The sequence below is a fragment of the Anser brachyrhynchus genome (assembly GCF_964034855.1).
Source record: "Anser brachyrhynchus genome assembly, chromosome: 2".
NCBI classification, from domain to species: Eukaryota; Metazoa; Chordata; class Aves; order Anseriformes; family Anatidae; genus Anser; species Anser brachyrhynchus.
The window spans coordinates 34,406,404-34,423,423 of NC_137695.1; the positions used below are offsets into that span (position 1 = coordinate 34,406,404).

Here is a 17,020-nt window from a genome sequence, read left to right on the forward strand (position 1 = left end):
TTAACCTTGTTATGACGACCTGTGGGGGTTGAACGTCAACAAATTTAGAAAAAAAAATCCGGTTATCATTCCTATAATAAAAAAAATACTATATTATATGTAATATAAAGACTTGAAAACAACGCATATGCATTCAAATGTGTTTATTTAATTACACTGTGATGCAAATAAGTTAGGTCCATATAAATTCCATTTTGTTGTATGTACAACCTATGTCATTAGCAAGCTGACTGAGCCAGCTGGTGTAAGTGTCCGCCTCATCCTCTGGAACATACACATCTTCAGACCCTTTCTCTGTCCATCGTCTGGTTCTAGAGCAGGACAGCCACATCTTTCATCCCCATAGCAGACTGAAAGGGGGAAATGAAGGTCAGATTTGCAGTATGTGCTTGTTTTTAAGTGGATTTTTCAAAAACACAAGCCAGAAGAAACAGCCCTATAAAAGTACAGAATAAATGCTACCCCTAAAAAACACTGAAATAAAGCTACTTTTAAAATCAGATTTAAGCCTATGGAGCATGAACATGTGCCCAGAAAAATGAGCATCTGTAAGCTTTGGAGTAAAACCAAACACATGCTTCTAGTATCTGTATATCCTGTTGTACTAAATACTAACTTTATGTTGTGCAGACATATGCAATAAACCAAAAAAAAGTCTCAAGATGCTAGTGAAACTAAACAGAAATACTGCCAGAAAAAGAAAAAAAAAATTACTTCAGCAACTTAGTTCTTAAGACAACAGGGTATTTTACTGAAACTGTAACATCCCTAAAAATGGGATTTCTACAGTTAATATATGACCTTGCAAACAATACACTCCAATCAATTATTTGTTTTAGCAGTATCTCTGGTTCCGTACAGTAAACAAAGCCATTTCAAGAACAGTAAGAGTCATGCTTCCTTCATAACTTCAATTTTAGAAGTCTGAGCTATGGAAACCCTCCAATAAAATTCAAATATCACAAGAATTCAAGCGTTATTAATGCCAGGATGTTGCAGCAGTAACAAATAGCCCCACAACAAACAGGCAACAAGAGCATATGAACTTTGATTCATTACAGTGATTAATATTAAAGGATATATCCCTTCATTTAATGCAGCTTTTACACAGTTTTACCACCCTACTTGCAAAGGGGGAAGGAGACTGGGTTTTATTTTAAACTCCTGTTAGAAAGCTAAATAGTTATTCCTAGGTGCAGAAAGAAATGGCATAAACCACCCTTAGAACAGCTAAGAAGGGCAGCTCCCACTCAAAAAGTACAGGAAGTCCCATATATTAAAATCCGCATAAGATTAAGAGCAAAATACAAAGGCCCTCGTAAGAATTTGGTTTGCTGTCTTTTCTAGTTTGGATTTTTAAGGAAATAAGAACTGTGACCAGCTCTGTTATCACCCAAAATAATTAAAAACTATGGATGAAAGCAACTTTCACAGCTCTTACTGTCCAGCATGAACAGACAGAGATGACAATTAAAACCGTGACCATCTACACTGGTTTTGCATGTACATTTGGACCTGACACATACCTCCAGATTGTCGGCTCGGGCATTCCCGGATCCGCACCCCTCTTAAAACCTGAAGTGAAACACACATTAGATAAACGTACATATGTACGTGCAGACTTTTACACAGCTAAAATAGCATCAAATCATTCCAGCCCACTAAATTGCAATAAAAAGAACAGGGAGCTGTGATTCATGAAGACACAGACTCACCTCAACAGAAACTAAACATTATCAGGATTACAAAACAGTCAAAATAAATATGCTTGTGTGTATTTTCTTTATTATTACCTGTATCTCTATCTGACTTAAAATTCAGGGTCAGCTAGCTATGTGAGATGGTGGAAATGATTTACCCCAAATATCAAGGCACATGTGCATGCATACATATATACCCTGTCATGGCTTTGGCTGGGATGGAGGTGTTTTTTTTTTTTCATAGAGGCTTGTATGATGCTGTGTTTTGGATTTCTGATGAAACTAGCGGTGATAACACCAATGTGTTAGTTGCTGCAGAGCAGTGCTCGCGCAGAGCCAAGGACTGTTTAACTTCTCACAGGGCCCTGCCAGCGAGCAGGCTGGGCGTGCAGCAGGAGCTGCGATGGGACACAGCCAGGACAGCTGGCCCAGGCTGGCCAGAGGGACATCCCACACCACATGGCTCAGCAATAACAGCTGGGGGAAAGGAGGAGGAAGGGGGGGATGTTCAGAGTGATGGCGTTTGTCTTCCCAAGAAACCATTACGTGTGATGGGCCCTGCTTTCCTGGGAGCAGCTGAATGCCTGCCTGCCGATGGGAAGCAGCAAATGGATTCCTTGGTTTGCTTCTACCTTAACCCATGAGTTCTCACACTTTTACCTTTCTGATTCTCTCCCGCACCCCACCTGGGGTGAGTGAGTGAGTGGCTGGGTGGTAACATGACCGTAACAACCCACACATGCAGATTTTAAGTGTTGTTATGAAAGCAACCTGGTCAGACAGCATCAACAGTGACACCTGTAACTGGTATAAGGGCTTGAGGCGATGTCCTGTGACAGCACCTGAACTTACAGCAATATTGCAATAACAGTTCATTTAAATGAGGATTAGAGAATGCTAAATCTTAAACCAATTAAACTTAAAACCATTTTGGGGGAAGGGCATGGTTATTTACAGAGAGTTCATCCCCAGCTAATGACTCAAATACTGATTCACTAAAGCAAGTGTACACTAGAGAAGCAATTCAAGGTTCAGTTTACTAAATAGCTTTAACTCCTGGACTGTAAATTAAGTCCTGAAACAGGATCAGGAAAGACACGCGTTGTTCAACAACATGCTTACTATGTTTACTGTATAGAAATTGACGTTATATGGAAAAAACATATTTACAGACTATAAAATCAATGACAACTTTCCTGAAACACAGGCCATGAAGGTTAATGGAAAAACTTAGATTAACTTCATGGACACTGGGTCAGCCCTTTGAAGATAACCTTGTCTGAGTTGAGGCTATTAAACATTCTGACCTATTTTCTTTCACTGCCATACTTTGCAGCAGAAGTGATTTAAAATTCATGAAATCATATTAGCAGTCAAACTATGTGTGTGAAACAGATTTAGCTAATGTTTCTGGTTTTTTCTTTTTGTTTGTTTTGTTTTTTTTTTTCCCCTAGTACTTTTAAATAAGCAAGCCAATTCAACAAAACCGTACTGGTCTAATTCACCTAAGAGGGGCAGACGCTTCAAAACAAACATTAAAAAACAAACAAACAACAAAAAAGTAACCTGACCAATGACCTGGAATTGCACATATCAGAATCCCTTGTACCTATTCTAACATCCCATCCTGACCTAGGTCTTCCAGAGAAAATTAAAACAAATAGCTGAAAATTTCATTGCCTATGTTTGGTTTAGCACGCGTTTCATATACATGGGTCAATACCAAAGTTTACCTTGAATCAGTGGCACCAAGCACTGTGTAGCCCCTTGCCTGTGTAACTGCTATACAAAAGAGGTTCTTCCAATTCGACAGAATTTGAGTGGCTGCCACCTAAAAATGTCTGTGGCAGACAAGGGTGGCACCTGCTTACACTTTATATCCTTTTATTAATTACAGCAGGCAAACTTGGAAGAAGACAACATAGATGTGGAACAGCGTACTTATCGCTTGGAGGTAAGAAATTAAACTTCTACAATTTTGTTTCTTAGGGTTACGTAACAGAAATATACCAAGCACCCCGACAGCCCTGCCCATGGCAGGGGTTGGAACTAGGTGATCTTTAAGGTCCCTTCCATAGCTTCCACTCTATGGTATCGGTACAGCTGCAAACACAGTAAGGTGGCTTTAAATAAAGTGCTTCGAGTTATATGCGTTCCTCAGAGCAAAGAGTGATTTTCTCAGATACTGGCGTAAAAGTGAAACCAACAGAAAACCTCAGCAGGAACAAAAGTAGGTCGCGAAGCACTGCTGAAATCCCACCCCAAAATAACCAATTCTGAAATAATCGATAAACTAAGAATGAAAATGTAATTAAACTTTAATCTGATGCTGTCATATGGTTTTACCCGTCGTGTTCGAAGTGACCCCTTTCACTTCTAGCCACTAATGCACGTGTGTAAGTGATTACGTACTAAGTGCCTCAGCCCTTTAAGTTGGGTTTATATTTTATATATGTTTATATGTAATATTAATTCCCCTCAATTAAAAGACCCATTCGGCTCTGTCTGCAAGCACTTAGAGCCCCCGCTCGCTGCCGTGTTAGCGCTCAAGGTGAAGATGTCTGCCAGTTTCGGCTGCCTCTCCCAGAAGGCCCGACAGATTTCGGGCAGGAGGCCGCCACGCGAGCCGTGCCTGGTGGCTTCCCCGGGACCCTTTGGCATGAGAGCAGCGAACAGAGGCGCCAGGCCCATCGCACACACACTGTTAAGCAGGCCCTGCCCTTCAGCCGCCCCCATCGGCGGCACACCGCCCCGACCCAGCGGCACCACCGCGGGGCCGGCTGCCGGGCCCTGCGCAAACGCACCCCGAAGCCCGGCCGCCGCTCGGGGGCTGAGCCAAGCGGCCCGGGGAGGCCGCCACCTCCGCCCGGCCGCACACCCTGCCTCAGCCAGGGGGGCCCCGAGCCCCCTGCCCGCACCCCCCGAGCCCCGAGGCGGGGGCCGCCCAAGGGAGGCCCCGCTCGGTCGCCGGGCGGCGGAGGCCCGCGGGAGGCCGTCGCCCCCGCCGCCACTGACCTAGGTAGAGCACGACGGGGATGAAGCCCCAGCGGATGGCGAACTGGCCGCCCTTGAAGAGCTGCTGCAGCCGCTGCTTGGCCTCCTTGCTCAGCTTCGGCATGCCGGCGGCGGGGGGAAGAGGGAGGAGGAGGAGGAGCCGGGCCGCGATCGTCACTCGGCGCCGACGGGGCGGGTCTCCGACGGGGAGGCCGGGAAGGGGGAGGCTCAGCCCGCCCCGGCCTGCCCTGGGGGGTCCATCTGGTCGACAAGGGGGTGAGGAAAGCTGTAGGTCGTTTGTTTATTTATTTATTTATTTATTTATTTAATTAATTAATTCCCGCAGCTCTCAGGTTTGTGCTCAGGCCTCGCGCGCCGCTCCTGTGGGGGCTGGGAAGGGGCTTCTGGTAAGGGAAAGGTGAAGGCGGAGTGCCGAGACGAGCGGCTCGGAGAGAAGCGGGAGCTGCTCCTCCCGGCTGCGGTAACCGACGGCGTGATCCCGTGAGACGTGGGTGCTGGGAGCGGCAAGTTGGGCGAGAGTAATCGGGGGGAAGTGTTGCGGTTTCAGACCTAATTCTTAAAAAGCGCCAATACACAGCTTATGGCTTGTTCTCCCTGCGCACTCAGAGCCTGGGTAAGCATTAAGGCACTTTTTGAACTTCTAAATGAGTGCATCTGGTCTCTGCGAGACTTCTTTGCAGTGCCTTAACCCCCAAGCTGCTGTCAGTGTGACACCACCGCTTATGGGACATCTTACCGCCTGATGTCGGTGCCAGCAAGTTTTGTCACGGCCGTACTGTTTTCATTCCTGCCCAGGTAGTCTGCTGCATGTTGCTGTAATGCCACATCCAGGCCTGCGTGTTCCTAATATCACTGAAGTGGCAGCAGTATTAACACTGGCAGTCTGTATCGTCTGCTAACTGGGTCAAACTCCTGCCGTAGTTTGGAGGGGATTTAATTGCATATAGAAACTTGGGGGGAAAAAAAATTCACCAAAGAAATTGCTGCTTGTGGTAGACCAGGAGTCCATTCAGTTTTGTTTATAATCATGGTTTACAGTATTAGTTTACCTAGGCAATAACTTCTAGCTCTGTAGCCTACTTGTCACATTAGGAACAAGTAAAGGACAGTGCTTTTATATGCAAAGAAAAATTCCAGGACTATAACAAATGTCATTTACACAAATAGCTTTTCCACATTTTTTCTTCTAGTGCATGGATGCATATTCTGCCCTTCAGAGACAATGAAGATACGAATTTGTAGCTCGCTCCTTGTTTCCCAGGTATGGACAGGTAGCAAGCTGCATGAGTGATCCACAGTTTGCTTTTCCAAATGTCTACTCAAAGTCAAGATGTGGGTTATATGGGAGTATTGTGGTGATGTGGTGACAAACATGCTATCCGTCATGGTATAGAATGCACAAACAGCCTGTCCTCATGAAAACCCATGCATGTGTGCTGTGCTTTCATATGCATTAAACACGTGATGGGTGACACCAGTAATTCTAGTCATGTGGCTGATGTATCTAATGATGTAGTAGGTAAAGCTCAGTTCATGAGTGGCTTCTTTATCAGCCAAATAGCTTATCCCTGAAGCTGCAGGCCGCCATGAGGCCTCCCCTCAATCTCTTTTTCTCTGGGCTGAACAAACCCAGTGACGTCAGCTGCTGCTCATACGTCTCACCCTCTAGACCCCTCACCATGTTTGTAGCCCTTCTTTGGAAGCTCTCTAATAGTTTTATGTCCTTCTTACATTGTGGTGCCCAAAACTGCACGCAGTTTTGCAAAACTGCACACAGGACTCAGCATATTAAGTTATTCACACAGAATAACACATAATTTCTCCTTTTGGTGTCATTTCCATTCACCTGTGCCTGCTCAGTAGCATGTAATGATAGATTTTTGGGCTTCCAAGGGAATGAACAGAAGGGATTCATTTTAAGTAATTCTGCATGCAGCCCTGTCAACGAATTACTTCTAAGATGTCCAACATATCCAACAATTACTTTTAACATATCTAACATCCTCATACAAAGATGATCAGAGGGCTGGAGCACCTCTCCTCTGAGGACAGGCTGAGGGAGTTTGGGGTGTTGTTGGGGTTGTGGTAATGCTTCTGTGAAGGGTATTGGTTTTACTTGAATTATTTATTTTCTTTTGTCTGATAATCAAGACAAAAGCACTTGAAATGGTGTGCCCAGGAAATCAGAGAAACAACAGCCATAATTGTTGAGTGACAAAAGTAGTAATACTATCTGTATTGAAAGCTTTTCATTACAGAAAAACCCTTTGAATTTCTTTTGTCATGTAGTTCATGTGACCAGCAACAACTGTAAAATCTGAAATAAAGTTGCAGGGTTTTTAACTAGCACAAGAACGCGAATCCGTACTGGTTTTTTTGTTTGTGTGTTTTAATTTGATTAGCAGTAATTCTGTACGTGCTGTGTTTTCATAGCAAAGAAATACCACTGTGAACTGACCACATGCTTCCATTTTTAATAGGTGAGAGAGACAACAGAGATTCTTGTGGACAAGTCTGAATCATTTAAGCTTCAGTCTCTGGTTCAGGGAAATAATGGCACTCTGATGGCTTTAGCCATTTTTGTTGCCTGGTACAAGGGGTACATTTCAGGTCAGAGAATTCCAGACCTCTGAAGTTTTATCTCAATACAGCACAAACCCATGCAATAGTGTATGCAATACAGCAGGCTGGAGAATGAGACAAAATGAAGTAACCTGTTAAGGTCTTGAGACAAATTACTGTAAGCTCTACAAGGGAAATCCCTGTGTACCTCCATTATGCAATTACCACTCTTCCTTTTGAGATTTCCTCTTCCATTTACTGTGAAGAAACTGGATTAAATTAATCTGCTGGAAAACAAAGTTAAAGTTTGGTTCTGTTTAGGAGTAACTTATATTTTGAAGATACTATGGTAGATATTTTATACTGTAAATCATTATAAACAAACAATAAAAGAACATAAGACATATTTAACAGATTTCCAGTCCGGGGTGCATCTTTATGATGTCAGTGAAAAAGGGTAGTATATAATTCCTAGGCTTTATGTTTTACTTAATTATTATGATTAAACTTTCTATAGTGCCCTAGTAATGATAGTCTTTTTTTTCCGTTCCATTTTAGTATTCCCATTCATTTAGTTTAATAAATCCCAGCTACTCTGCAGTACCACTGCTCTTGGAAATGCTGCTTGTCAGTTTGTGGAGATCACATTTCACAGAAACAAATAGGAATGGAAAGCACTACAGTCAAAATAAAAATAAAAATAAAAAAACACACACACAAAAATAAACAAATGAAAAAACACCCTAAGGCTGTGTGATTATGCCATTTGGAAAATGTCAGAACTCTAAAATGTCTCTTTTTCTCTTGATTGTTGTAAGAGCAAGATTACTTGGGGTTTAATGTATTTGGGTTTTTGCATTTAGCATGTTTTCAAAACGTACTTGGAATGCAGAGCAATGACACACAACATTTTTCTGTCCAGATTACAGTCTCTTTCATATGAATTTCTGTGTGATACTCATTGGCTGTACTCTAGACACTGTGTAATATTGGATATTTCTAAAAATATATATATATATTGTCAGACGCATATCTAGAAAATTAGTAAAGGGTGATCACTTTAAGTGAATCTACAGTGGTAGAAACAAAAGGGAAAGTGTATTTTTTAAATATATTTAATATAATTAATGTACTATTGATTTGTTAAAAAAAAAAAAAGACGGAGTTGGGTGCAAAGCAATAATTACGTTATTTTTCATTACAGCTCCTGAGGCCAGTGACGGAGAAACAGCAGTCTGAGGTGAGACAGCATTCAACAAAACCTCATCAAATGTTTTCAGAGTTCCTTGAGAAAAAGTACTGTTGTGCTTAAAAATTGAATATTATGTGCTCCACAGTACTTTCATTTGAACCTGACCTTCCCATTCTCCCTATCTTCATTTAATAATGAAAATCAGTGGTTACATTAAAGATACTGCTACTTTTTACTATAAGGAGTTATCCTAAAAATGTAGGAGTTGTATGGATGTTTTTATGATTGTAGTACTTGGCCAGGGATGAAAACAATCATCTGAGTGTTTGCATACTTACAGTGATATGCAGAAGTCTGATGGATGAAAGGATTTTCTGAGGCCAAAACTAATATCTATGTTCACTCGTTCTTGGTTTTTTAATAAAGCTTTTTTCTTTAACTTTTTTTTTTAAAAAAAAAAAAAAGAGCAGTAAAGATCTCAATTTCAGAAAGGTTTTCATCTAAAGATACTGGAATGTATAATTTTCACTTGTCCACAAATTACAACTAGATTTTTGATGCTGAAGAATATGTTATTGTAACAGCACATGCCCCTAAAGATTTTACAGGATTTAAAAGATGCTTGGTTTAGGCAGGTTTTTGCTATGAAACATGATGAGGAAAACAGTGGTTATATTTGGATTTCCAAAACAGTCTTTGCTCTTATTATACTTGTTTTTATACCAATTCTGATCTTAGTATCTGAGTACATTGTATTAATGTTAGGTAACACCAAAACAACTGAGAATGTAAGTCTTTGCTATCAGTTGACAGCATTGCATATGAAAATGAAATATTTCTCTTTGGTACAGAATGTGGAATTTGAGCATTTGAAAAACAAAATTTTAATTAAAATTCATGTATAACTTCCTTTCTTCAGAGAGTTGTCGTAATTGTATGTCCTTAACAACCACCTACAAAAGAGCAAATATGCTGCTGAAATAACTTTTTCTGACAATGAAATATTTGAAAATCATAACCAATCAATGCACAGCATTAACTTCACTGATTTAGAGTGGTGCTTTTTCGTTTAGATTCTACAAAGAAATGTATATAACAACAATTATCTCCCTTTTATAAGCAAAGAGAAAACAAATAGTAAAGCAAAAAGAAGCACCTTGGAGTTGAAACATTCCAGATGGATTTGGAACAGTTCTGTGTGGATTTTCTGCCAGAATGTGAGTTTGTTTTGTTTTTCTAATTTGAGTCATTGTTAAAAAAAAAACAGTATTTTCCAGTTACTGTTTATACCTGTATGTATCCTTTTTCCTTTGATACAAAACAAGAACAATGTTTGTTAAAATGAAAATATAAACATAAATAAATTTGAATTTTATAAGCATAGCTTTAATTCTTAGTTCAAAGATATTCTAGGTTTTAGTGTTGTCATTATAATAGTTTCTAACAACTCATGTAATGCAATGAGAGGATGCAATTGCAGAAGAATTCAGAGCATAATAGGTATGGTAAAAACCTGTGTGTTTCTAGAGTTTGAATAAGATTACCCAGTCAACAAAGAAAATGTGTCAAGTATGTACTAATTCTCTCCCAGCATATCTAAATGTTGAACAAATTAGGAAATTAATATCTGCATTCAGTTTATCTGCCTTGATTGTTCACTCTGGGTAAATTCACTTCAGAAACTTAGGGAAAAACTTTTTGGCACATTCCATATTCAGCATGGCCTAATTGTGATGTGAAGAGCAGTTCACATCTCTTCTTGCCAAGCTTCATTGGAATCCACTGCATGAGCTTCCTTCTGGAATGGTGATGTTCCAGAAGGAACATCAAGTTTCAGAACTTGAATTTGAACCAGTATTAACAAAAGTATCAGCATTTATGTCTGACTGTATTTTTCATGTTTTGATAGTTCAGATTTCACTCCAAATTGAGATCTTCAGCACAGGGAAGATTAGAACCAGTAAAGGAGTAATTAAGGCCTCTCATACATACCCAAAGGTGATCCTGGAAAGTTCTTTTCTTCCTTTTCAAGTCATATTATTGCTGTCAGGATTAAGTGAAGAGCACCTCATGGTTAATGAGGTTTTCACCATTAAAACTTAATCTCTTAAAGAGCTGTCCCTTTTGACTTTAATACTTAAAAAAAAAAAAAAAAGTCTATTTTAGCATGATTATATGCCATATTTAACCCAGATGGATGTTTTTAGATTTTACTGATTTTAAACTATTGTCCAGCATCTTCTGTCTGTATTGACAGCCTAAGTCATGTATCTGTAAGTGTCTTTCACTGTCGCCTTTCACTGTTTCCTATAAAATGTTATATGAACTCCTAAAGTTTTTATTTTGAATGACAGACATTTCAGCAAGAATTTTATCATATGCAGAGGATATTCAAGGAACTCTTGAGAGTTCCTTATGTTCTGCATTATAAAGTCTGTTAGACATACCTGACACAATCTGACCCTGATTTTCAAACATTTGAAAGGCCCAAATAAAATTACATTTCTATAATACTTTCATTCTTTTTTTCAAGTGTACATTAAGTGTACATCTAAAGAAACTGCATTGTACTACTCCATTTTGGGTTTAGGTAGCAGCCACAAGAGATTAAATGCTGTTAAGTGTAATGAAGTGTGAAGATGACAAGATAAATGAACCAGAGGCACCTCATCTTCCAACGCACAGTGGCACAGGTTTTGTATTCCAGACACAAATGTCACCTTGGGGTTGAAGTCATAGTAGATGAATCGCTGTAAGTATAACTGAGATAGTTTTTGTTTGTTTTTCTCCAATTACCTTTGTGCTTTAAATACAGTCCTCCTGAGTCAAGCAATGAGTTAATTGCCTGTGAGATTTGTGATGGAAAGTTCTCTCTGAAATAAACACAGTACTAAAAGTTTTTCTTTCTTTTCAGACATTGGGAGGAAGGACTGCTTTTAGTGACAGGGTACTAGACTAGACTGATACTGGTCTCCTGGGATGCTAGTACTTGACTGATACATATAGCTCAGTATATTAGAATTGTTAACTGTATCGTAGCAAAATATTTTTCTGTAGTTTTTCTAATAATCCCTTTAAAGGCATGTGCAGAATGTTACTTCCCATGTGAATATTAGTTCTGACAACTCTGGTATGAATGTTGTGTTGGCGGACTTTTGAAAATGTGAAGGACAGGAATCAGCCAGTGAGCCTAGAGGGGACTTCAAAAAGATATTTACAAATTATTTAGCTACTATAAAAAAAGAAAGAAGAGAAGCTGACTAAAGGTCTCAATTAATACATTGTATCAGCTTCTCTCTCAGTTTAGTTCCCCTTCTTTGTTACGTTAAGACAACATTGATCTAAAATTTATTAGCAGTGTTTCATTAACACCAGGGGAGGGCAGGCTTGAATTGGAAACTATTCTTGCTACTTCAATTACTTGAACTTAAAATAACAGATAGTCCCTCGAGCTCAAAGCTGATGGAATTTCTCTACTATTCTAATTACTCTTCCACTGGATAAAAGCTTCTTTACAATTGCTGTTTGACAAAATGAATGTTTTGCTGTGTTGCAGAAAGAACAGTGAATGTTTAAATAAAGATGATAATATGAAAGTGGATGAGTCAGTTTATTAGCAGCTGTGTTCTATTCACAGGGGAGAATCCATGCTGCTTAATAATTAATCACGTATATCTTAAAACATTTTTTAAAAATGAGTGAATATCATTATCCCCGCTTTATAGATGAAAAAACTGACGAATAGAGAGGTAGCTTTGCAAATTATCGGTCTAGGTGACCTGCAGAGACAAGAACAAAATCCAGATTTCTGAGATCTAGTCCAGTGCTCAGGTATATCTTTGGCATAAATAAACTATGGTATGTCTAACAGTTACAAACATGGAAATGACTGCTTGCAGCCCAAATTGCTGAGGAACTTACAGTAATGAAATGGACAGGTAACCTGATAGGCAGAGTATAAGCTCTTTCTCCTCAAGAGGCTGGGTAGAGGTCAGATCAGATGGCTGAAGATCTGCACTAAAAACTGTATGTTATTAAAACAAGTAATCTGCATATTTTTGTATATTTGTCATTTTTTAAATTAGATTGTACTCTCTCCAAGGAATGAAAAGCCTTTCTATGTAGACCTTAAAAGCCATTCCAGTCTGAGTACTAGGAAATGTATGGTTAAAAAGTCAATTTGCATACAGGTAAAGGGTTAAGATGCTAACCAATTGTTCCTCCGTTCCTTTCATCTTTAATTATGAGGGTTTCAAATTATGAGCAAAACATTAGGCTTCCTATTAACTCACCAAAACCATCCTGTTTACTGTACCTGTGGTCAGTAACATTCATGGGATTTGTGACTCATCATTAAGTGTTCTCCTTCATTAAGGCACTAAGTTGAATAGCTAAATATAGTTGCTATTTTTATTTGATTAAATATATGTATTCTACTTTCTTTATATGCTGTCTTATGAGGTCATTACCCATTGTAAAAGATTTTTTAAGTATTAAAATGCTCTGCATTTTTTTATGCGTAAGCCTTAGCGTAAATTGTTCTGTTTCTAGAAAAGACTGGAGGCATACTGTTATGAAGCTTCCCATGCCTAAGACTTGTGTAAGATATACCAGAGAACATTTGGTGCTGCATATTAAAAACTCCATTTGTAGAATGAATGAGCACATTGCACAATGCATTTTTCTTATTTTTCTTATTGCCAGTTTGCAGTGGCCATCGTGTTGATGGTGTGAATTAGTCATTGGTTTATGACTCCAATGAAAAGGACCACGTTCAAAATCATAAGGTAGAATGTAAATGAGTGGGCATTTAGAGTTTGAACTCAAAAACTGCATAACCCATTACAGTGTTACTCATTTTTGGTTTATTTCCAGACAAATCTTGTTAAAATAGGAGTCAGAAATGGCTGGCAGTGATTTAAAGTACAATGTGGCAATTATCCGAAAACTTATTACTGTACATTCAGGCAGTGAATTTCAGGTTGATAATTTCTCTCTGTATTTTGTGTACCTCATGAAGAGTTGACATCTCCAAATATTCATAACTTTCCAAGGCTCACAGAGGCCTGAAGATGCAATTCAAAAGGGAAGAAATTAATTTTCTCTTCTACACAAGGTAAGCATCAACACTTTTCTATATGTAAATGATTTTTCTGTTTATGGCTTACAAGCTATCTGAGAAGAAAACTTCTCTTCTCAAAATGACCGCTAGTTGTAGGTGTTTATTTACAGACTAATTTTGCAGCAAACCAGTACCTGCTAGCTCAAGAAAAAGCAAGAAAGCTAATGGTTCAATTAACTAAAACTGTTGCTTTAAGAAATGTGTTTCCCACTGTCAGATTTCTTTATTCTTTAACGCATCCCTAATTTTAAATTGGTACTTGTAAATTTCCAAAAAAAAATAATGTTTCATAGTCTCAGGGTAAATACAATAATCTGGGCAAGGATACATGTAATATACCATAGTTTAAGTCTAAAATTAAATCTTAATTCCAGTGTAGTACCAATGTCTTCCAATATCTTTTAGATGTACTGTATTTCAGTGTGCAAAGGCTTTAGCTCTTTTGCTTAATGTCACCTCTCAGTCTCTTGCAACAGCACTAATATTCTCTTCATCTTCAGTGCAGAATGGAGGAATAAAATGGAGGAAGTAGCACAATGAGCGGTTGGAGAGCAAAGATGTGGGTTCATGGGAAGGACAGTATCCATCTGTCCCCAGATAAATCTAAGTCCGTCTTCCCAGCTTGTAGTTGGCTTTGTTTACCTTTTGCTCCATAAGAAAAACAGAAACTCTTCTTGGTAAAATTTCCTTCAGATTACAACCAGAGATAAACCCATTCTGTACTCTGAAATTAAAGTTTTTTTGTCAGACAGCTTGTAAGCTATAAACATAAAAATAATGTACAAAAAAAAGTGTTGTTGAAGCAATTATGTGAAATAAGGCATATAGGAAAATTAATGCTGAAAATGCCCTGAAGATAGAGAAAAATGAGAGGATAGTTCCACCGCACCAGCTCTATCTGTTCAATACACTAAGCTGAAGGAGAATTTTACCTTGTTATTGTTACTTGTGTGACTGATTACATCTTTCAGTTAAAACCCTTAATAGTTATTAATGGTAAATACGCTTGTGCTTTTGAGGGCATGGCAAGTTTTTCCTACTGGTAAGCTTCACAGGTTTTCAGCTCCTCTTCCATGTAGCTTCCATCTAACTTCTTAAATGAGTCTTCGGTGGTGTATCTTCCAGTTTGTTTGTACTCAGCTGTCCCTTTTATTTGTAATATATAAAGTGTTCAAAAAGCTCATGATTTAAGAGTAGTTAAGATATTACTAACTCAGAAACATAAAATGTCATTGTTAAGTACACTTGTGTTTGTTCTGCTGAGCAGGCCCATCTTGATTACAAAGGGAGCTGCAGATAATGCTGAATAACTGTCATAGAGCAGTGGCTATTGCTGTAGGCAGATTGACCAAACGTTTTTGCTATATTCCTCTCCATGGAAAAACATGGATAGATATATTCTGTATGAAAAAAGAACACAACATTATTGAGTGCTTATGGACAAAAATAAAATGGTATTTTATTGGCAAAGTACTCTTAGTTTTGGATAAACAAAAAATTGTTTGGATAAACAAGATCAAAAAAGATTATAAGTTTAAGTATACCAAGCATAATGCTAATACACTCATATTTGATCAAAATCAGCTACGTTGGCAATGTGCTTTCAAATATGGGAGTAACGACAGTGAAAAAATACTTCCACATCACTTGACAGTAAAGCCTATTACTGTCGGGTTGCCATTGCCCTTGAATGAGTGCTCAAGTGTCCTTCCCTCTTTTGATAAATGCGTATGTTTATACTCACTGTCACAAGCAGCTGAGAATCACCAATTTATTCCTTGTTTAGAACTTTGTGGAGTCTACTACCTGTGAGCAGGCTCTGCTTAAATTAGCTGGAATTCCTAATCACAAAGCTCATTCTTGACATCCTTCAGCATCCAACAGTCTGCTGCAACTCCTGTTATACCTTCTGGGATTCTATGTATAGGAATTTCTTTTCTTCCCCAGTTGGCTCCAAGCCAGAAACATATCCACGTGCAGAAATGAGTCTGAATGTTGTTCACACCACTTTTTTTGTGTTTGTTTTTCTTAGTAGTTTCTACTCTTGAACTGGTCGCCGAAATGCCAGTAAGCCTTGACATCCTTCTAGTAAGTACTGCAAAAGTCTTCCTCTGAGAGGACTAAACATTAGATGTTACCTGGGAGCTATCTGTATTTGAACTTAGTTATCACAAAAAGAGCTTACGTGTTTGCTCTGACACAATTATTTATTTATTACTTGAAATTTAGATTGGGCTTCTGCAGAAAGCAGAAAGATTTCTGGTAGCTCACCAGCCAGTTGGCTTCTGCTGTCCCCAGGGCTAGCCATGAGCTGGTCTTTCCAGATGCTTATCGACAGTCTTACGCTTGCAATTTTTGCCAGGCCAGTAACATGATCACAGCATAACAGCCTGCCTCACAGCAAGTCAAGGAGAAGAGGGCAGATGCTAGTAGGAATTGAGGCTACTTGGAGATTGATGCCTGGCAATATTAACCAGAGGCCTGAGAAAGGTGAAGGCTTTCAGAGACCGGGGCTAAGCCCTGCACTGGGTTTGCATGGCAAGGTTTTGGTAGTGTGTGGGCTGCTGGGGTGGCCTCTGCAAGGAGTCCAGGAGCTACCCCATGATAAGAGTTCGGAAAGGACAGCATCCCTTGGGAGGGACCCCACGTGGAGCAGGAGCAGAGAGTGACCGTGAGGGAGTGGAGAAGACGAAGAGTCAGGGACTGACCGCAGCCCCCATTCTTCGTTCCCCTGCATTGCTTCGGGGGGAGGACATAGAGTAGGGTGGATGGGGGGGGGGGGAAGGTGGTTTTAGTTTGTTTTTAGTTCGCGCTGCTCTAGTCTGTTATCAATAGGAAATAAATTATATTAATCACCCTTATACTGAGTCTGTTTTGCCTGTGATGTAATTGGTGTAATTGGAAGCTGTCCTTATCTCAACCTGTGAGCTTTTATTTTCCATCGTCTTTTCTTCCCCTGTCCTTTTGAAGAAGGGGAGTGAGAGAGCAGCGTGGTGGTGCTTAGCTACACATTGGTGTTAAGCCAGCACAACACTCAAATACTTTACAATTCCCATCACAAACTGGATTTTCTACCCGAGTAAAATATTCTAAATCTAGAGCAATCTCAAAACTGTCTTCTCTGGAGTACCTCAAGATTTACAGAGATCGAGAACAGAATTTCACTCTGTATTTGTTCTCTTACAATTGATGTTAGAAGGCTTGCAAAGCTTCTGCCTTGGTATCTATTTGGCACACACTTTATCTCAAGTCAAAAGGTGAGCACTACGGGGAAAAAGCCTAGTTAGCTAGGAACCACATCAGCCAGCTGATAAACAGTAAGAAGTTGGGGGCGGGGGGAGAAGTCATCTTCAAGGATGAAGAGTCTTAATTCGAACACTATTAAATTACAGAACCCCAAAATTAAATTGTTGAAGTTTAATTAAGCTG

General features: G+C 39.4%; 2 protein-coding genes across 2 annotated transcripts; one reads left to right on the forward strand and one right to left on the reverse strand.

Moving 5' to 3' along the window:
* Nucleotides 1-128: 128 nt before the first annotated feature.
* TOMM7 (translocase of outer mitochondrial membrane 7) lies at nt 129-4,897 on the reverse strand. The gene is made up of 3 exons (XM_080582669.1): nt 4,716-4,897; nt 1,527-1,575; nt 129-350 (listed from the first exon to the last, which is right to left on the reverse strand). Exons 1-3 carry the CDS (start codon nt 4,816-4,818, stop codon nt 335-337), a joined length of 168 nt encoding a protein of 55 aa, XP_080438795.1. The 5' UTR covers nt 4,819-4,897; the 3' UTR covers nt 129-334.
* On the forward strand, nt 4,844-16,452 carry LOC308190874 (uncharacterized protein). The gene is made up of 6 exons (XM_080582668.1): nt 4,844-4,982; nt 5,906-5,976; nt 8,482-8,517; nt 9,543-9,686; nt 10,384-10,467; nt 11,060-16,452. The coding sequence occupies exons 2-6, from the start codon at nt 5,938-5,940 to the stop codon at nt 11,078-11,080; spliced, it is 324 nt and encodes a 107-aa protein (XP_080438794.1). The 5' UTR covers nt 4,844-4,982; nt 5,906-5,937; the 3' UTR covers nt 11,081-16,452.
* The last annotated feature ends 568 nt before the right edge of the window (nt 16,453-17,020 follow it).